General features: G+C 49.6%; 1 protein-coding gene across 2 annotated transcripts in view; it reads left to right on the top strand.

Moving 5' to 3' along the window:
- Positions 1 to 17,398, top strand: part of IGF2BP1 (insulin like growth factor 2 mRNA binding protein 1) — a 39,800-nt gene extending 22,402 nt beyond the window's left edge. The window contains exons 3-15 of one of the 2 annotated variants that reach the window (XM_007465090.1): positions 2,724 to 2,772; positions 3,291 to 3,342; positions 6,737 to 6,800; positions 8,076 to 8,357; positions 9,120 to 9,254; positions 9,971 to 10,093; positions 10,896 to 11,031; positions 12,686 to 12,808; positions 13,159 to 13,278; positions 13,912 to 13,986; positions 14,728 to 14,859; positions 15,126 to 15,239; positions 16,922 to 17,398. In XM_007465090.1, coding sequence (XP_007465152.1) covers positions 2,724 to 2,772; positions 3,291 to 3,342; positions 6,737 to 6,800; positions 8,076 to 8,357; positions 9,120 to 9,254; positions 9,971 to 10,093; positions 10,896 to 11,031; positions 12,686 to 12,808; positions 13,159 to 13,278; positions 13,912 to 13,986; positions 14,728 to 14,859; positions 15,126 to 15,239; positions 16,922 to 17,014 — 1,498 coding nt within the window. In that variant the 3' untranslated portion in view covers positions 17,015 to 17,398. The remainder of the gene's footprint in view (positions 1 to 2,723; positions 2,773 to 3,290; positions 3,343 to 6,736; positions 6,801 to 8,075; positions 8,358 to 9,119; positions 9,255 to 9,970; positions 10,094 to 10,895; positions 11,032 to 12,685; positions 12,809 to 13,158; positions 13,279 to 13,911; positions 13,987 to 14,727; positions 14,860 to 15,125; positions 15,240 to 16,921) is intronic. The other variant, XM_007465091.1, reaches the window with a different exon arrangement.
- Positions 17,399 to 21,303: the final 3,905 nt, after the last annotated feature.

Below are 21,303 nucleotides of genomic sequence, written 5' to 3'. Positions count from 1 at the left end.
CCCCCGCCCAAGCCCGCCTGCTTTAAGCCCTCACAAAAGCCCTATCAGCTTTCCACAGGAAACTAAGGTACTGAGCAAAGAAGTAAGCAGTTAGGGTCTCTTAGCTTCCATGCTGATCCCCCAAGCCCTCAGCACACTGCCCCGGCCCAGTATGAGCTAGGCATCCAGAAATACCTGCAGGGTGAGTGAGTTACCCATGGGTTCCTGGAAGGGAGTACGGGGTCCAGTTCTCAGCATGGTCACATGTGCTTTGGGCCAGAAAGAAATTAGGTAGCACCATACTTAACACAAACCAGGCCAACGGCATAAAAGACAAAGGTTCTTCTTGGTCTTCTTTGTCAGGGTTGGGGGCTTTGCTGGCCAGGTTTGGAGGCCTCAAGGGGCCTGGCATGGGTTCCCAGGATTGGGTGTGTGCGCCCTGGAGGGGTGGGTGAGTCCCTGCCTGTTTGGGGTGGGGGAGGGTTGCCAGGATGTCTTTTCTTCCATTGGTTGGGTGTCCCTGCCCTCCTCCCCCTCCTGGAACATTCCAGACATTCCAGACTGCCATTGCTTTCAGGATATGGATTAACATCCCAAACTGCGATTCGATTTCACCTCCCCATCCCCTCCCAATTCCTCCCTACCCTGAAAAGGAAGCCCTTAAAACTGGGAGTTTGAAGTAGGAAGATATTGTTGACCCTTGACCTGAGATTATAGTAATCTATAGGACCATCTTGAAAGAGGGCTCTTCAAACTGAACTTTTGCAGGGGACTGCTTTAAGCTCTTACTGGTTTGAACTCCAGGCAGGCACCGCCTATCTCCTTGCAGTCCTTCCAGAAGCCTCTGCTTGAGGGAGGTCCTCCCTCAGCTTAGGTAACCCCCGTCACTAGCATTAAGGTAGATCAGTGTTCTCAATCTTCCGACGGTATAATCATCTCTTCAGTTCGCCAAGAGTTTGATTTTCCTCGTGGAAGGGCCCCTGCGTTTTCTTTGCCCATTTCATCACGAAATGTGTTGTGTATGGGAAATCCTGTACGCCGTGTCATGCAGATGCCGTGAGGCTCCTCCCTCTTGGCCAGTGAATTGGATCCCAAGAAGCCGGCCCGGTGTGGGACCCGAGGACCTGGAACTGGACTTGTTTCTGACCCCTGTTCTTTTGTCCTGCTATGATCTAACCTCCTTAGATCAGGTTCATGAACCAACCAAAGTAGAGAACTGTGGACATAGATTCTCCAACACTTACGCTACATTTCCATTTCCCTTAAGTTATTTCAACCCGGGAAAAGATTTCATTGATAAAGACTTTCTGCCCTCAAAGCGGCAGAGCTAGAAGGGATCTTAAAGACCCTTCTGCTTCCATTTTACATCTCAAGATACTTGGTCACAGGGATGAAATGAGTGACCTGGCTGAGGACAGAGCCAAGATCAAAAACATTTACAGTTAGAGCTTAGCATCCCTTCCCTCGCTCTTGTGTGTTTTGAGTACCCCTTCCCCCTAGCTTGGCAAGAACTGCCTTGGGCCCTGTTGCATGTCAGCCAGGAATACGGGGCCTGAAGCTTGAGTGGCTTAGTCAGAACAGCCAATCAGGGGCAGTTTAAGGGCTAGAACTGGATTTTCTTGCTTCCTAGTTTCATTTTCCCTCGTGCCACTAGAATTTTGTTGGACCATGTCCCTGAACTAAGAGTTTGTGATCAAGGATATGCAAAGACATAAGTGACAATTGACCAATGCAGATCAAGGCAGTTGAAATGTTTTAAGCCCAGGGATTAGGGCATTGATTTGGGTGGTGAGCAGTTAATCACCGTGGGAGTCAACCTTGAACCTGAAAGCCTTCCTCAGGGAAAATTACGTTTCTAAGAGGTATTGGAAAGATGGAAAGGAGAAACCGTAGTAAACTGGGAGGAGGGAAGGGGGTGGTCATAATGCTGGGTTGTGCATGTGTGAATTACTCCACCTTAGTGTCCACACATGTGTCTGTTATTACATTTTAAGTACTTACTCCAAGCCCTTTGCTAAGCTCTTGATAATATTATCTGACATTACTTTATACCTCCCTGTGAATAGGTATTATCCCTGTTTTACAAAGGAGAAAATTGAGCCTCAAAGAAGTTAAATAACCTTTTAAAGATCAGTGCTGTTAAGTGGAGCACAGGTTTAAATCCATATCTGTACCAAGAAAGAGCTGAGCTGCTGCCAATATCCTGCTGTAATTTGCATATATGTTTCCCCTAATGAATTGTGAGCACCTTGAGGCCAGGTACTTTGTCTGTTTGGCTTATCATTGTGTCCCCAGCATGCAGAACAAAGTCCAGCATGAAGCAGACACCGATTGAAAAGGTATCAGGTTAATGATTCGTGTAATAATTCGCACAACTAGCTCTGTATTCCTAGATCCTGAAACACAGTGGGTGGTAATAGATGGTTGCTGAGTAAGAGAACTGGTGAGGAGAACCTAAGAGAGAGAAACAAAGCAGATGTGACTGGTGTGTGTGTGTGGGAAACTATGTTATCCCAGTGCTTAGGGCATCTGATTTTGGCTTTCCTATCTGTGGTAGCACTCTATTTTGCTTTCTGAAACGAAGCCAAATAAATCTCCATTCCCAAAGGTTATCGTTCTCAGACTCTTAAGGCTTTGGTGTTGAGCAGAAGGTAGGTAGACTGGAACAGGACTGAAAAATACAAAAGGTCACAGGCCCCTAAAGTATCCAGAGCTGTCACTGATGCTGTTCTCTCTAATTTCAGGAGTCGAAAAATACAGATCCGAAATATTCCACCCCAGCTTCGATGGGAAGTAAGTGATTGGGGGAAACTCTCAGTGGCACTGGGAAAGAAGTCTGGGTCAGCCTGAGTTGGCAGAGATGACTGGGAGGTGTCCCGGGGATTTGGGGCTAGGCCAGAGAAGCTGGTGCTGAGGGGAGGCTGGTTGGATCGCATCCTTAACCTAAGACTTCCAGTATTAGTCCTATGGGCAGTCCCTACCGTGAGAGGCATTAGGGAGGTGGGAAGGGTATTCCCTGAACCCCAAACTTAGTGATGACAGAGGATCAGCTAGGGACTCAGGTGGCACAGGTCTGCTTCCAAAAAGGCCCTTAAATGCCTTTTTGAGCTCAAGTACATTCTGTGAAGACACCCCGACGGATTGCCATCAGCATTAGTACCTGAGAAAGGGCAAACGGAGCAGGTGACATGCTCAGTCCCCACCAAAGGCTCTGCCTGTACCCCAGTGCTTTGGGGTGAGGAGTGTCTAGTGATGCTTTGTGAGTTCCTGGGATGCCCAGAGCAGCCGTATTCCCTTCTCCCTGCTCCCAGGTACTGGACAGCTTGTTGGCTCAGTATGGGACAGTGGAGAACTGCGAGCAAGGTAAGAGTGGGCAGAGGAGTGGGGCAGTGGGGTAGGGGTGGGTGTTGGAGTTGGGGGCGGGGGCGTGGGTGGGGAAGAGGGGCAGACGGCCAGAGGTGTGGAGGGAGGTACGCTGGGGTGGGGGCTGGGACATGGAGTTCCAGCTTCAGCTCTGCTGCTTCTCCGGGACAGGTTTCTCCTCTGTTTAATGAGAGACTCAACAAAGTCAGTCATTCCAAGCACGGGGTCCCCAGGCTCCTGGGGTCAACCAAGGTAGCAATAGCCGTCCCAAGATTTTAGGAATAGATTAAGAGTGGAAATTGTGCACGCGGCTTGAGTAAATCTGTAGCCCTTTTACTTTAAAAGCTTCACAATTCTTTGTTTTTGTCTGGAATAATCAATGGGTTGTCTTTTTTTTTTTTTTTTTTTTTTTCTGTAGAACCTCTGATTGTGAGCTACGTGTCTTTGGTCAATTAAAAAAAAAAAACAGGATTTTTGTACATATTGATGGTGGGCAGGCAAAATCCTTCAAGAGTGCAGAAGAACTTATTTTTATTATTATTTAAGTTCTTTTTATTACTTCTTCTCTTTCAGGAAGGAGAAATAATAAAGAATTCTAGATCATAAGTTTGGTACGATTTTTGAATTTATTGCTTAAGGTTATAAATTATTTTCAGAGAAAATAAGCTAAAATAAAATTTGGAGTGATTTGGGTTGGACATAAAGCAGAGCTTGGTCATTAGTTAGACAAACAGTTTGAGTTTGCAGACCTTTAAGAAACCTAGACAAGACTTAAGTATTCATCTCCAAATTCTTTGTGGAAAGGGGCAAGCTGTAAATCATTATAAATGATTAAAATACTTGCCTGCATAAAGGTATGAAGTGCTGAATCAATCAGACAGGTTCTCTCCTGCTGACCCCGAAGCCTTGCCTTTTATCATAAACGCCAGGACACAACTGGAAGCGCTGATAACCATCACCCAGTCCTGCTTACAGCTTAGACTGATGACTCAGTTACTCCTGGACAAAGAGACAGCAGTGGCTTGGGAGCACATTGGAGAGCCTCACTGGGGGCGCCCAACAGGAGTCACCGCTGGTTAAGAGGCTCACCAGGGAGCTATAGCACAACCGAATCTGGGGGCAATACCTGCTACCTGGAGAGAACAGAATGGGAAGTGTTTTATTTTGTAAAAATTCAGTCTTCTAGTCTGCTCAGATGCCACTTTTTAGTTAATTAATTTTTGGCTGCGTTGGGTCTTCGTTGCTGCGCACGGGCTTTCTCTAGTTGTGGCGAGCGGGGGCTACTCTTCGTTGCGGTGCGCGGGCTTCTCATTGCAGTGGCTTCTCTTGTTGCGGAGCACAGGCTCTAGGCGCGCGAGCTTCAGTAGTTGTGGCACACGGGCTCGGTAGTTGTGGCTTGCTGGCTCTAGAGTGCAGGCTCAGTAGTTGTGGCGCACGGGCTTGGTTGCTCCGCGGCACATGGGATCTTCCCGGACCAGGGCTCGAACCCATGTCCCCTGCCTTGGCAGGTGGATTCTTAACCACTGCGCCACCAGGGAAGTCCCATTAGATGCCACTTTCTAAGCAAAGTCCTCTCTGTCCACCCTTTTACTTTTTTTCAGGGGGAGAATGACTTTATTATTATTTTTAATTGAAGTATAGATTTATAATGTATTAGTTTCAGTTGTACAGCAAAGTGATTCCGTATTTTTAAAGATTATACTCCATTCAAAGTCATTGCAATATGTCTATAATTCCCTGTGCAATATATTTTTGTCACTTGTCTATTTTATTTAAAAATTTTTTGGCCACACTGCGCGGTTTGTGAGATCTTAGTTCCCTGACCAGGGATCCAACCTGGGCCAATGGCAGTGAAAGCGCCGAGTTCCTAACACTGGACCGCCAGGGAATTCCCATCACTTGTCTAATTTTATACATAGTAGTTTGTATCTGTCAATCCCATACCCCCCTACCCTTAAGGTTCTCCCCCCTCCTCTTGGGTAACCGCTAGTTTGCCTTCTGTCCGAGTGTCTGTTTTGCACATACATTCATTTGGATTTTTTAGATTCCCCATATAGGTGATAGCACACTATTTGTCTTTCTTTGATATTTCACTAAGCATAATGTTCTCTAGGTCCATCCACAGTCCTGCAAATGGCAGAATTTCATTCTTTTTTATGGCTGAGTAATAGTCCTTTGTCTCACAGTCTTTTACATTTATTTGTTTGTTTATGTCTGCGTTGGGTCTTTGTTGCTGTGTGCGGGCTTTCTCTAGTTGCGGCGAGCCTTCGTTGCGGTGCGTGGGCTTTTCATTGCAGTGGCTTCTCTTGTGGCAGAGCACGGGCTCTAGGTGCGCGGGCTTCAGTAGTTGTGGCACGTGGGCTCAGTAGTTGTGGCTCACGGGCTCTAGAGCTCAGGCTTAGTAGTTGTGGTGCACGGGCTTAGCTGCTCCGCGGTGTGTGGGATCTTCCTGGACCAGGGCTCGAACCCGTGTCCCCTGCATTGGCAGGTACATTCTCAACCACTGCGCCACCAGGGAGGTCTCTGTTAGATTATTCTTTCAGAATCTTCCTCTCCACTGAGGTGGGAGAGCTGTACCGCTGAGGTCAGAAGGGCTGAGAGTGGTCTGCATTGCAGTTTTGTGGCTAAGTGCCTTCAGTGTCATAGGGCGGCGGCTTGATTTTTTTGGTCCAAGTCCTCCATGCCAGGGCTAAGCAGGCCTAGGCGACCCATAATCACAAGACGAGGCATAAGCGGTTACTTTTATCAGTCCCCAAAGGGGGAAGAGTATGTGCCCAGATCGCCTGGAATTCTAATGTCCAACCCAGGTCCACTCCCAAATCCTTCCCCCCAGACTCCATGGCAGCCACTCTTGTCAACTCATTCAGCTAGGTCATGGTACACTTACATTTGATCAGTATATCCTTGAGGATACTCTAAAATGGTTTTGGGTGTTTCCCCAAATCTCTTCAGCCATGTCCTTACAGACCATTTCTTGGTCCAATCTCACTAGGTGTGTGATTTTTAACTAGTTTAAATTTCTTTCTAAGAATAAATTTATCTCCAGGTTGGGGTATATGTATGTATATGTGTGTGTGTGTGTGTGTGTGTGTGTGCGCGCGTGTGTGTGTCTTTTCTCCCTGCTGCATAACTGCCGAATATGTTGACTGCACACCCTTTTGTATTCCTGTCTCTCTTGAGGGCTGGTAGGGAAATCTAAGGAAGGCATGTAAAGTCTAATTTGAATTTTCCAGGAGTTGTGGTGAACATGGTCTATAGGGGAAATGCTTCATCATTCAAGTATTTCCTTCTTGATTGCATAACCATCAAAGATGAGCTTTCTACAATGTTTACATCATTGGTGCCATCTGCAGATCTCACTGCTCTAACCCTGACCTCTGTTTTGCTTCCCCAGTGAACACCGAGAGTGAGACAGCAGTGGTGAATGTCACCTATTCCAACCGCGAACAGACCAGGCAGTGAGTGGACCCAAAAGTGGGGCAAAGGAGGGTCTTTGTGAGTGGTGGGAGCCAGGTGCCCCTGCTTGGGCAGGGATGGGGTCCAGGTGGGCACGAGTCCGCACCTAGCCTCTGATTTTGTGGCAGCCAAATCCAGACTCTTGTCTTTTGCTTCAGGAATCTCAAAGGTTCAGAAACCTCACCAGGATTGATAGCAAATACTTTGAAGGGAGGGACCCAGAGACCTCCCAGGGAAGGTGGGACATCCTCTTTAGGACAAGGTACTGGCTTTTAATAGGTCTCTGGTTGCGGGAGAACCCATGGGGTCCTTTGCTGTGTTGATGGCGCCATCTAGTGGTGATGAGAAGGAACTAAGACCTATGATGTGGCAGAGGCAGACATTTTATCTCAGGGATTGCCTTGAGTCCCATCACACCCACAATTTCTGGCTCCTTAGCCTGTTGGGTTGAGTCACACTTCTCCACCCACTGGTACTGACAGACTTGTGTACTTTGTGTACTCATTTATACTCAATTATAGGCCATTTTGCTTTTGATGGCTTTCTTGTCCCTTTAGCATGTTGCCTCTATCCTATTTGTTTCCTCCAACCTAGTGTAAAATCCCCCCACTTTCTCAAACCATTCAGTTTTCTTTTAGATGCCTGCTGGACTCGGAATTTTCTGGAGGCCCCTGTGGCTGACCTATGGGCCTTAACCTGGCTTTAAGTCAACACTTGCTTACTTCCTACTACATATTGTTGCCTTGTTAACATTTCTAACCAGCACCAGCCTTGGGAATGCATGGTGCTTGCCCCCTCCCTTCAGTGTTCATCAGTCCCGTTCTTCAGACATGCCAGACAGACTTAAACCCCTGCAAGCCATTCTGTCTCCACCTCTTCTGTTTCCATGGAGTTTGCTTGAACATGGACAGTATCACTCTCAATAGGTGACACAACAAACCTTGTCCTAGCACGTTTTATTTATTATTCATGTATCGCGAGTCACGTGTGATTCTCACGTGAATCCTATGTGATAGGTAGCTCTGGTCAAAATTCACGAGCCAATTCCAAAATTCAGTGGAGATAACTTATTTGTGTTATAATACCTTACTTGATGTCTTATGCTATTTAGACTGGAAGCTTCTCTAAGGTGGAGGTGGGAGTGGTGCGCAGGTGGTCATCTCCCTTTCTTCTGGCATGTTCCACGTTGTAACCCAGCTGAGTGCTTTACACCTGGAGGGCATTTGGTGTGATTGGCATGGATTGGAGTGACCAGGAGATTCCCCCTCTGTCCTCAGAGCCATCATGAAGCTGAACGGCCACCAACTGGAGAACCACGCCTTGAAGGTCTCCTACATTCCTGATGAGCAGATAGCACAGGGTCCCGAGAATGGGCGCCGAGGAGGCTTTGGTTCTCGGGGTCAGCCCCGCCAGGGCTCTCCTGTGGCAGCAGGAGCCCCAGCCAAGCAACAGCAAGTGGACATCCCCCTGCGGCTCCTTGTGCCCACCCAGTACGTGGGCGCCATCATCGGCAAGGAGGGTGCCACCATCCGCAACATCACAAAACAGACCCAGTCCAAGTGAGTCTTGGCTGCAGGGGAAGTGGAGGTGGGGCCAGGGAACAGTGGCTGGTGCCCAGGAGGCGAAGCCTCTCCTGGAAGCACGCTGAGGGGCCTCGACTCAACTTTATCTCTTAGGAAATGTTGGGGAGGTAGAGTAAGCCTGGGGGGTGCCATTTGGTGGCAGTGGCTGGGCCACACACTTTCATTAGTAAGAAGGGTTCTATTTCTTGTAGAAAGTCTCATCGAGCAAACCTAGTCTGGGTAAGGTGGCCACTCCTTATAGTGCTCTGTGATTTTCAGCACCGCTTATTGGCGGCAGCAGGATGGGGCCTGTCAGAGACCTTAGTAAGAGGTCACAGTTCTGACCCGTCTCCCATTCCACCACAGCCACCCCTCTTCGCTGATCTTTATAGGTGATCGTTGTGTGTTCTGTGGAAAGAGAACAGGTCACGTTGTGTCCTTATTCGTAATGCATCCTTTTATTATTTACTTTTAATTTGGGACAACGTGCCTTCTCTTTATAGTTGTTTCAAGGGGGAAACCAGAATTCAAGGGGAAATGCAGCTTCAGAGCTGAGGGCTGTTGATCCCCCAACCCTGTATTCCCATGATAGATGCCACCATTCTCCGCCACCACCTCCTGATTGAGACAGAATTCATAGCAACAGGCTGGCCCTTTTCTCTGCCCATTTCAATTCTGCACTTGGCCTTGTTCCAAACGGAGCCGGACTATAGCTTTGGCTGAGGGTTAGCTAACCGTCCGTGTACTTGTGGCCCTCAGGATCGACGTGCACAGGAAGGAGAACGCAGGTGCTGCCGAGAAGGCCATCAGCGTCCACTCGACCCCCGAGGGCTGCTCCTCTGCCTGTAAGATGATCTTGGAGATTATGCACAAGGAGGCAAAGGACACCAAAACGTAAGGCTTCAGCTTCTGGGCACATGGGGACTGCCACCTCCTCGACTCTAACACAGATTTTTGTGTGTGTGTGTGTGCGGTACACGGGCCTCTCACTGCTGTGGCCTCTCCCGTTGCGGAGCACAGGCTCCGGACGCGCAGGCTCAGCGGCCATGGCTCACGGGCCCAGCCGCTCCGCGACATGTGGGATCCTCCCGGACCGGGGCACGAACCCGTGTCCCCTGCATCGGCAGGTGGACTCTCAACCACTGCGCCACCAGGGAAGCCCTAACGTAGACTTTTTTAAAGCAAGAATAGAGACAAATAGGAGACACAGAAATTGTATGAAAGGATAAAAGCTGAGAAAATGAATCCTGCATGTAAATAACACCTTGTATATCCTAGCAATGCTGTGCCCTCACCGGTGTGCGCGTGTGTATGTATGTGTGTGTATTTTAGCACAAATAGGATCATAATGAACACGCTGTTCAATAGTTGGCTTCTTTCTATCTGTATCTCTAAAACCATCACCATAGTTAGGATAAGGAACATACCCATCGCCCTTATTGACCTTGTGCCCTTGGCCACCCATGCCTGCTTCCCATTTCTCTCCCTGAACAACCACGGATCTGCTGGTTTTCTTTGAAAATGTAATTTGTCTTGGGGTTTACCTTGGAAACCCCTCGTCTGCGGTGGCCCACCGTCTAAGAAGCTCTTGTCCCTTGCTTATTCCCAAGGGCTGACGAGGTTCCCCTGAAGATCCTGGCCCATAATAATTTCGTGGGGCGTCTCATTGGCAAGGAGGGGCGTAATCTGAAGAAGGTGGAGCAGGACACAGAGACGAAAATCACTATCTCCTCGTAAGGCGCTCCCTCATTTCCCTTTACGAGTGGGATGCCTGGGCACCTGGGGTGGCAGTATCTCGTTGCTGAGCCTTAATATCTGGATACAGTTGGGTACAGTTGTATCCAACGTAAGTCGGATACAGTTTCTGCTTGTTGAAGATGAAGAATCAAAGGAGCAGTACAGAGCATTTATCCGCAAGGGCTGGAGCGTTTATTATAGCACCCGTCACCGCTGTGGGCTGCTGTTAGCCTGCTGCCTCTTCAGTCCTTTGCTGCCACATCCTGTCTCTCTCGCTCTGCATCTGGAGGAGAGAACCTGTGGCGAGGAGCCAGGGCTTTGGGGTTCCGGGAGCATTTGCCAGGCCATGGGATGTGGACAGACCCAGATCCTTTTCTGAGCCCTGAGCACGTGCTGTGCATGGTGGTTTGCCTCACTGCGGGGGGAACCAAAAGTCACACAGCTGGATTGGCAACTCCCTGAGCACTGTGCCTCTTGCTGTTGTCAGAGACTTACCCGTGGGCAAAGTAACTGCTCTGTTCCTAAGGGCACAGGACATGGATTGCCTGGCACCGTTGGGGACCAGCTTCCAGTTATGAGCATCCTCCTTGTTTTACCAGTCTGCTCTGAGTATCCTCACCTCCCTGTGGGGAATCCTTGCCCCGGTTACAAACCGAAGGCCAGAAGCAGAGAGAGCTATTTGCCCAAAACTAAACAGCCTGCAGAAATGGCATCGTTGTTTCTCGGCCCCAGCCAGGACCTGTGTCCTGGTCCCGGTCTGTCAGCGGAAGGTTGACACTGCTCTGCTCCCTGCCCCAGGCTACAGGACCTCACCCTCTATAACCCGGAGAGGACCATCACTGTGAAGGGTGCCATCGAGAACTGCTGCCGGGCCGAGCAGGAGATCATGAAGAAAGTTCGGGAAGCCTATGAGAATGACGTGGCTGCCATGAGTGTGAGTGTTGGGTGCCTCTGCTTGCCCTTCTGTGAGCCTGAGCCATGGCAGAAGTGGGTCTCCAGTGAGGTGGGCATTCACAGGCTGGGGGGCCTTGGAGCTTTTTCTTTTTCTTTTTTTCCTTTCCTAAGAGCATATGACCAGAAAGTGGCAGAGCTAGGATCTGAGGCAAGTCTGACTCCAAAGCCCATGTAATCTCCGCATCAGGAGGCCTTTGTTGTGATCAGAGGGAAGAACCAAGTTACCCAGCGCCCTGCACCAAGCCCAGGTACTTGTATCAAATACAGCACCACACTGTCAAGCATCAATTAAGGAAAGAAGAAATTGACATTTCCTGATCATAGACTACCAGGAACTTGATTTGTGTGAAGTCCTGTAATCCTCCATTATGCCTGTGAAAGAAGTAACCTTGTGTTCTGCAGTGGGGAGCCTGACTCTTACACAACATAGGTAGAGACCCAAGACTGGGAGAGGGGACACATCCAGCTCTGACCACTACCCTCTCCATTCTCAAGAGGTGCAGATCTGGGGTAACTCATGCTGGAGCCTCCTTGGGGCAGAGCCTGGATGCTTCTGCTGCCCGTGACTTTCAAGTCATTTGACCTGGTACAAAACTGCTTACAATATGGCCCGATGACAGAATTCTTAATACATTGTTACCAAACCGAACTTGGGTCCGCTTGCCCACCATGCAGCAAAACCAATCTACTGACACCAGGTTGTGGTAAAGGAAAGTACAGCGTTTCTTGCAAGGTGCCAAGTAAAGAGAACGGGCATCTCGTGCTCAAAAGACCTGAAGAACTCCCGAATGGCTTTCAGGGAACAATTTTTATTTATTTATTTATTTATTTATTTATTATTATTTATTATTATTTTTAAAAAAAATTTTTTTTTTGGCGGTGTGTGGGCCTCTCACTGTTGTGGCCTCTCCCGTTGCGGAGCACAGGCTCTGGACACGCAGGCTCAGCGGCCATGGCTCACGGGCCCAGCGGCATGTGGGATCTTCCCGGAACGGGGCACGAACCCGCGTCCCCTGCATCGGCAGGCGGACTCTCAACCACTGCGCCACCAGGGCGCAGCCCAGGCCTTGGAGCTTTACTTTGCTTTTGGACCTCGGTTCACCAGAATCCTTTTTAAATTAAATTTATAGGGATTCTTCATTTGATTCCTGGGGTGCAAGTGGGAGTCCAGTCTTGGGCTTTGAGGTCTATGATCCTCCTGTAAAGTTTGTGTTTATGTGCACTTTAGTGGGGAGAGGGTCCATAACTTTCATCTGGTTTTTAAAGGGGAGTGAGGATGTGGGACACGTGACCAAAAAGGTGAGTCCTAAAAGTCAGAGATGTGTCTCCTCTTCCTTGTCATCGGCTGAGTCAGAGGTATGTTTCTGTCAGAGCGCAGTAAACCACTAGAGAGGTTTGACGCTAGAGGGTCTGACGCTGGGCCTTCTCAGAGCTGCCGGTTCTTAGTCCAGCGAGAACCCTCGGTGTACATGTGAGTGTGTGTAAAAACCAGAAGGGCAGGCAGGTTTGGGGCAAAAGCACGTCATTCCGCTGTTGAGGCCCACTCACCCTCTTGTTCAGCCAGGGCCACGTACAAGGGCCACCAGGTCCTGTCAGAATGAGCCGACCTCTCTCTCTTCACCTTCCTTCCCCAGCTGCAGTCTCACCTCATCCCCGGCCTGAACTTGGCTGCTGTAGGCCTTTTTCCAGCCTCCTCCAGTGCAGTCCCACCACCTCCCAGCAGCGTCACCGGAGCTGCCCCCTACAGCTCCTTTATGGTAGGTGCAGGGTCTTATTACAGGGGACCCCTGGGCCATGCGGCTGCAGGGTCCAACTCTTTGTGGCAGCCTGACGCTTGGGGATTTGTGGGGAGAGGGAAGGGCTCCCAGCCACTGGCGCCAAGCCTCCAGAGCACCAGCCCTGTGCTCGGCAGCCTCAGATGCTGGCAGCACTTTCTCTTTGTCTTGCCCGGCTTCTTCCATTTGTCCCTCTGCTACAAAGAGCCACAGAGCATGTAGCCCAGGGTGGCCGCTGCACCCTTCCCTCCTTGAGGATGCAGGGCAGGGCCACGGAGGGCTTCCGGGCTGTGTCCCTTGACCTGCGTTAATAACATAACCTGTCTTGGCAGCAGGCTCCAGAGCAGGAGATGGTGCAGGTGTTCATTCCTGCCCAGGCAGTGGGCGCCATCATCGGCAAGAAGGGGCAGCACATCAAACAGCTCTCCCGTTTCGCCAGTGCTTCCATCAAGGTGACCTGCTCCGTCTAGTGTTAGGCGGATGCTTTGCTTTTGACCTCGCTTCGCCCTCCGTGGGATGCCTTCCAGGCTCCTGGGCTTTCAGGCTAAGGGAGGAGGTGGTACTGTCGCACAGAAGAGAACTTCAGTTCGGGCAAGACTGACTGGGTTCAGATCGTAGCTTCTGAGCTATAGGTCCTGAGCCTTCGATTCCTCATCAGTACAGTAGGGATGATGATACTCTGAAGTAATGCAGCCAAAGCCCCTGGCTCAGTGCCTGGTGCACAGTGGTTGCTCAGTAAATGTTAGCCGTCTTTCCACCTACCCTGGCCATGGAGAACCTGTCACAGTGAACAAATGTTTTGTTAAATTTCTGTGCCCCTCCCTCTTGGCAGGACTCTACTGAAACCTGCTGGGGAGTGGGGGAGATGGGGTGTGGGCGGGGTGTCCCTACTTAGAAAATGTCAAGAAACGAACACACCCATGCCCTCATAAGAGTTCTGGTGCAGGCGCAATAGCCTTGGGGTTCGGGGTCTTTGTTCTCCCCTCCCCTGGCCATCACAAGTGGGGAGTGGAAGCAGGGTGGTGGTAGAGGTCTGGAGGAGGTGGAGGTAGAGGGCACCTCTCTGATGGGCGTTTGCTTTGTAGATTGCTCCTCCTGAAACTCCGGACTCCAAACTTCGTATGGTCATCATCACTGGACCCCCAGAGGCCCAATTCAAGGTTGCGATCTTTATTGTTTTTCCAAATAGGACCCAGAGGAATCGAGTTTGGATGGGAGTGCAAATCTGCGTCATGTGTTTAAGCTTCCCTGCAAAACACAGGGCTGCAAGGCTACTTTCAAATTGACGTCAAGCGGGAACTCTGTTGCTTTCCCTCTTGGCTTCCTGAGAGTGAATAGGCACGTGGGAAACAAGGCAGTCTGAGGGCTTATTCCTCGCCCTCTGCCTTAGTGACTAAGGAAGGCCCTTCTCTCCTGTATGTCCCTATGACGTGCCGAGGTTCTCGAACTTCTGGGCAGACAGTCAAAGAGCTAATAGCTTATTCTGACCTAGGGAGGGATGGAGAGCGGGGACAGCTCTCTAGACTGTGTGGAGTGACCAAGAGCCCGCCCTCTGAGTGGGTGACTCCCACCAGCTGCCACTCAGGGCCTTGACTTGCCAGCCACAGCTTGTCCAAGTCCACGCAAGCATCCCAGACCCCATAGGTTTGGTTTGTAGCTTGGGTGCTGTGTTCCTCTGGGGAGCTATGTACTCATACTCAGTTACTCTGCCCGGGCTCCCCCCAGTGTTACAAGTGAGCAGGTCGGTCCTGTGCACCTTTCGTATCACTTGGCCTGGATGGTGACCCACCCCGAGTGGGCGTGGGCCTGTGGGCCAGAGGAGGAAGGGGTGGGGCTTGGGGAGCTTCCCTTTCGTCATACACATGCGGCCCGCTGACACAGAGATGACCTCCTCTCCTCAGGCTCAGGGAAGAATTTACGGAAAACTCAAGGAGGAAAACTTCTTTGGTCCCAAGGAGGAAGTAAAGCTGGAGACCCATATCCGGGTGCCAGCGTCGGCAGCTGGCCGGGTCATTGGCAAAGGTGGCAAAACGGTGAGCCGTGACGGTCAGGTAGAAAGCTCTGGACATTAGTCCCCAAACCCAACAGCTCTTCCTCGGCCCCCAGCTCCTCCAGCCGGCTCAGCCTGCGTACTCCCAATTTGCCCGTTTACTTGATTCCACTTCCCAAGCCCAGCTCCTGACTCCTCCAGTTTCTACCTGCTAGTGACCAAGCTCTTGACCCTCCAGTCCCATCCATGTTTGACGTGGATAGCACCCTGAGCTCCTCTCTGACCTGTCCTCTCTGCCCCTGTCCCCAGGTGAATGAGCTGCAAAATTTGACAGCAGCTGAGGTGGTGGTGCCAAGAGACCAGACCCCTGATGAGAACGACCAGGTCATCGTCAAGATCATTGGGCATTTCTATGCCAGCCAGGTACACATGTTACTCCCCCATCACGGGAGGGCGGCAGGGCTCCAGAAGCATGACCTCGACAAATCCCGTGCACTCTGCCCGCCTCTGGGCTGGGTCATTCTTTCCTTCCCGGTGTAAGGGTGTGAGGTGTAGATGTTTTATTCTCTCTGAAGGCTGTAGGAACAGTGATTTGACCGTTTTCATAGGTCGTCTGTATTATGTAATAACTATGGTGTATCATATATTATATAATAGTCTTCCCCGTCGTCTAACCTTAGTCCTTCTCTTTTGCACTGGATAAGGAGAGAAATGTGTCTTATCCACCACCCAGCCTTGTTCATGGAATAACATCCTGGGTTGCCCGTTTGCAGTGCAGTTCCTTCACCTTTCCCAGAGCCACTGCTCCATCCTTGCTTCCAGTTCTTCCACCCTCCTGTTCTCTTCCTGGAACTCACCATCTATCCCTGCAGTGCTTCCAGTAAGCCAGTCAGCAGTGCCCAGCATTGGGATTGACCCCAGAGTCTAGAAAGGAGGGCAGGTATCAGGTTCAAATTATAGGATGATTGGAAGCTAGTGGGGTTTTCCTAAAACCCCTTAGTGTTGGAGCTAGAAGGGATGTGGAGACTACTGGATAAGTCCCTTCCACTCACAGAGGATAAGCATGTCACATCAGGCTTGTGGCCCACCTGGGGCGGCTCACGCAATCAAGGGCAAGACAGGAGCCCAGACCCCAGCGTAGCGTGACAACTTTCTCTGACAGCCCTTTGGGAGCCATTAATAGCCACAGAAATATTTAAGACTTATGGGTTCTGCTGCTACACCAAGCATTATTCTGTGTGGTCTCTATTAACTCATGTAATCCTCATAACAGCCTCATCGTACAAATGAGGAATGTGAGATTTAAATGTTATGTCCAGGGATGCAGAGAGCCAGGGTGTATTAAATACCAAAGTGGTGACATTTTTCATTGGTTAAAATGAGAACTCAGTGAAAAACTATGTAAAACATCAAGCACAGGGCTGACAGAGTAAGAATTAATGTATAAATATTGACTCCACATTCTTTCCCCAACCTAGACCAACTTTCTCTTTAACCAAGAAATCAAGCACTCAATTTATGGAAAGGAGACATCCCGGTAAATTTCTGTCAAGAGAATCCCATTCTACAGTTGATTTCCCTTATAAAACTTTCTTCATAGGGAAGACACTTTAAGAAGGAAAGAGTAAAGATACCAGTCCTTTGGTGTTTTGTCCATTTTCACAGTGGAGCTTCTTTCACTACCTTTTGGTTATCCCAGTTCATCCCCTTTCCTGGGATATTTACATGCGTAATGGAGTTGTGATTGGTGACGAGGTCTCCTGCTTTTTGACCTTCTGACAACACATGCTCCTGGAAACTCTGGGAGTTCCCCCTTGAGTTCAGTTACGTGTGTCAACTTGGTCATGTTTTAAATTCTGATGAATGAGTTTATACTACTGTTTATCCTCCCTTCCTCTGTATGAATCCAGTGGCTGCTCAGGGTCTGCTCGGAGGCAAAGAAACTTATGGTCACTCTAATCCTCAGTCTTCTCTTACTTTTCTTACAAGTCCAACATGACCTGTGGTTGCCGCTGGTGTCCAGACCCTGATGGCTTCTCTCCTCACGTAAGGCTATATATCTCCTCACCTTCGGAGACCCTCACTCTCACTTGTTCTGTCTGCAGATGGCTCAGCGGAAGATACGAGACATCTTGGCCCAAGTCAAACAGCTGCACCAAAAGGGACAGAGTAACCAGGCCCAGGCCCGGAGGAAGTGACCGGCCCCTTCCCGTCATGTCGGCTCAAGGACAACAGGCCGAAATCGAGAGCACGTTCTCCCCAGCAGGCCTGAGAATGAGCGGGAATCAGGGACACTTGGGCCGGGATGTAGATCAGGTTTGCCCACTTGCTTGAGGAGGTTGTTCCAGTGAGGAACCCTGATCTCTCAGCCCTGAACACCCAACCAATTGGCCCAACACTGCCCACCCCTGAGGGTGTCACCGTGGAAATTCTAGCTCAGGGTGCTTTTAAACGTGGATTGTTTTAAGTTCTCCAGGTCCCACCGAGAGGGTGGGTCAGACCCCAGTGGGAAGAGAAATAAAATTTCCTTCAGGCTTTTAAAACACGCAGAGGGGTGTTTTAATCAACCTCAAAGGATGGTTTACTTCTTGACCCTAAGATCCTTCCAACCTTCTACTTGGTTTATTGATTAAAATACCTCTATTCTTGTGCCCTGACATAGCCTTTTTGTATATTCACACTGGTTATGTTACCTTTCTGCTACTGGCAAAAGTGAGAACCAGTCCATTGCTTTGCTTACGTTATTGACTCGAAGGGAGAGGACACATCGGCATCTGTAGATTAATTCCAATCCCTTCCTAAGCAGCCATTAGGAACGGCAAGGAATAAAGAATGGGGGAGAAATGGGGAGAAAGGTGATTGAACTATACAGGAATCCACGTTTAAAAGGAGTGCCCTTGTGGCTGATTGATTCCAGATCACCACCTTGAAAAATTGGCACGGTTCAAATTTCCCGCTCTGTTGGGGCTTCCCCACTAGGATTCCCGCCCCGTTCATGTCCCTCTAACCATGTAAGTCCCACGTCATGTCCAGGTGCACATGGGTGGTACTGACTGCTCAGCGGGATAGGGGCTGACCACTGTACTGTCCCTGATTCCTATCATTCTCAGGCAGATTTTATATTTTTTTAAAGTCTATTTTAATGATTGGATACGAGCACTGGGAAGGGGACACTAACGCCCCTTGATAAAGTCTCAGTTCCATGGAGGACTTGAGTGGCCCCAAAGGCTGCCACTGTGCCCTCACGCCAGCCCATGTGCTCCCATAAGGGCTGGTTCCCAGAAGCAGGGGTTGCGGGGCACTCCCCCCCACGGCACTGTTCCCTTGGTGGTGGTGGGACGTGGAACCCGACCCTAGGCTCCTGATAAAGCTGAAGTCCATCATTTGGCATCTTTTATGACTGTTCAGTAAATTGGAGAGAAAATTTGCTTCTGTTTCTATCCTAGAGGCATATTGAACTGATGGCTTCTGTTTTTATCCTAGAGGCATATTGAACTGATGGCTTCTGCCTCCACGAGTCGTTGGCATGATGTTATGTGTGCCTAAAAAAAACAAAATTCAACTTACCAGCAACATTATGCACAAAGGGGTAAACAAGCTTAATTTATTAATTTTCCAGGCTCAGCAAGATCCCGTTTTCAGTTCAGCCCTTGTGGAAGACATCAGCCATCAGTTAAATGAGGTTAGGCCTCCCCTCCAAATGTACTGATTGTCAGTGCATGTTAGCCAGGTGGTGCACTTTAGCTACCTTGGACAATGCTATCAAGTGTGCTGGGAAGGGAGGAAGGCCTCCCGCATGTGGAAGAGCCCATGCTCTGGACTCCCCTCCTTCCGACATTGCAACAACGACAGTAACAACCAGACAACCTTGACATGTGGGCGGAGTCAGTCAGGTAATGCTGTGCGCGAAGTAAACTACCTCAAGGTATGAAGTTACCTCAGCAATTACTTTCCTTTTTGTTCCCCCCACCTCTTTGTTTTGATCTTTTTTTCTTTGCGGCTTGCTGATATTTTATATAAAAAAAGAAAAGCAAAGCAAAAGAGAAGCTGATAGTCTTGAATATTTTATTTTTTTAATGAAAAGAAAAAAAACGAGAAAGTTATGTTTCATAATTTCTTACAACATGAGCCAGTGTAACCCTTTAGGAACTCTCTATGGAGAACAGGCCCTGTGGGAAAGGCAGCTGGAGCTGCCCCTTGGACGGAGGCTGGGCCGAGTGGGGGAAGGCCCATGTGTGAGAGAGCCCAGGGCCAGGCTCTGATCTCTAAGCCACCAGCCTCTCCCAGGAAAATCCTGCCTGATGAGATTAACAGGCCCAGCAGAGCTGTGGCCCCAAGGGCGAAACAACAGCCTCCAACAGCCGGCCTGTGGTCTCCCCTCCCCGCTTTGCTTAAAGGGCACCCCAGTCGGTTTTTCCCACCAGTGGTGCTGTTGAGATATTTAAAAATATTGCCTCCGTTTTATCGAGGAGAGAAATAATAACTAAAAAAGATACCCTTTAAAAAATCTATACTTCTCTGTCTAAAAATATGGGAGCCAAGATTCCATTAGTGGAAGAGAAAAAGCCATCCTCTCGCCCTCAGAGAGGTCCACCTGATTTGTTGTTGCAGTGCTTTTCACTTTTTGTTCTTGTTATTTCATTTCAGTCCCATCTTGCTATTCTTGGTCTTTTATCAACAGACCAAGGGGCAAACAGTTAACTGCCCCCTCTGTCTCCCCGTCTTCTTTCGATTGATCTGATGGACTCTAACTGTGGACCCAGACTTACCAAATTCTTGATTTAGGGTGGTGGGTGGCAAGGAGGGGCAGGGGATTCGGGAATGTGACTGGGGACAGGTTCCTGCCTCATTTGTGTCTTGTCACTTTCTCCCCTTGACATTCCTTTATAGCCCCCAGAACTGTCTACCCCAAAGAGGAGGAAGCAGGAAAGCATTTAGGGTGGATATCAGGCCAGTATAATTAAGTTTCCCACCTGTCCAAACCACAAAAAAAGGGTCTCCCAACTTCTCTTTCTGGCTCTATACGCTTTATTTCCAAAATGAAGCAGATAACGTTCAGACGTCGGCCATTTAGTGATGTAAGGTGAATTTCCAGCAGCAAGCATGCTTTGATATCTGGTTCAAACTACCATCAGAATAAAATCCCCACAGTACCTGAAATGTGATTGTTGCAGTGTTCAGTTTCCTTGGGATCCGGCTCCCTTCACACCTGAAGCCCACTTCCTTTCCCTTTCGCTGATTCAGCTCCCAGAAGAGACCAGGAGTGTGGCAAGGGACTGTCAAACTTGACTTGGATTAGGCACGGCTGATACTCGCCCAGCAGGAAAATGGTGGAAGTTACGCTACCAGAAAGCAAAGGAATATGGTTTGGTGGTTAAGGTTTAGCAGGATAAAAGGCCTGTCTTGGTGGGTCTGCCTTTGACCTATAGACGAGGGCTTTGGGCACCTCATGCCCGCCTGCACATCACCTCCATTTCCCAATCCTTGGTGAGATAACGTGAAACGCACTTGGGAGGTTTGGTTGATTTGAGAAAAACGACTTTTAAAAAAACAGCTTCTGTGCTCTGATGTGTGTGTGAGCTACATATATATTTTGAAGAAAGGACCATCACTTTAGGATATATTGTTTAATTCTGTGGAACACGTAAAAAACCAAAATGGTTTGATTCCCTGACTTTGAAGCTGCATCTGACAGTGACACCCAATGGCTTGAATCCCCTCGAGGGTCTGCTTGCCTTTTGCAGTTGGGGTTGTGGACTTGGCTCTTAGGGAGGGGTCTGGGGAGGAGAGAGCTGTTTTTAGGGACAGGGGGTTTCATCACCTTCTCTTTCCTCCCCTTCACCTGGTCCTTCTCAGTCTTTTTCCCTTTACCCTGAGCTCTCCACTTCTGGGGGGCGGTTGGGGGCTGTTAAGTCATGCCTCACGATTGGCAGAAAAGACCCTGTGTAAAACCCAGAGAACACTGGAGGGGAACACTCCAGTTGGTTCTGTGTGTCCGTTTTCCTCTGTGCCAAAGACAGACAGACAGAGGCTGAGAGACGCCATTTCTGAATCAAAGCAATAACCATCTTTCGACATAGACCTGGGCTGTCTGAGTGGGGGAAGGGCTCCCGGAAACAGCGTGGGCTTAAAGACCCGTCCCTTCCCTTCTGAGGCTCCTGGGGGATTGGGGGCGGTACGTGCCAAGGGGCGGGGAGCTGAGATAGGGGGTCCGATGGCTCCTGGTTGCACTTTGGAGAAGGAGGGGGAGTTCGGGGCTCCTCCGAGTGGGGCTGTGCTCTGTCCCCCGACCCCACTGCAGAGGCAGCACTGCGAGTTCTCTTCAGGCCTGGCAGACTGGCAACGAGGAGGGGCCTCAGTTAGCTCTCCAGGGTGCCTTCCCCTCCTCCCACCCCAGACATACCCTCTGCCAAACTGGGAACAGCAGTGCTACATAACTACCTCACAGAGCCCCAGAGGGACTGCCCGAGCTTCTGCCTCCAGTCCA

This window comes from Lipotes vexillifer, unplaced genomic scaffold (genome assembly GCF_000442215.2).
Source record: "Lipotes vexillifer unplaced genomic scaffold, Lipotes_vexillifer_v1.1 scaffold591, whole genome shotgun sequence".
Taxonomy (NCBI): domain Eukaryota; kingdom Metazoa; phylum Chordata; class Mammalia; order Artiodactyla; family Lipotidae; genus Lipotes; species Lipotes vexillifer.
This window is presented reverse-complemented; position numbering and strand designations above follow the sequence as displayed.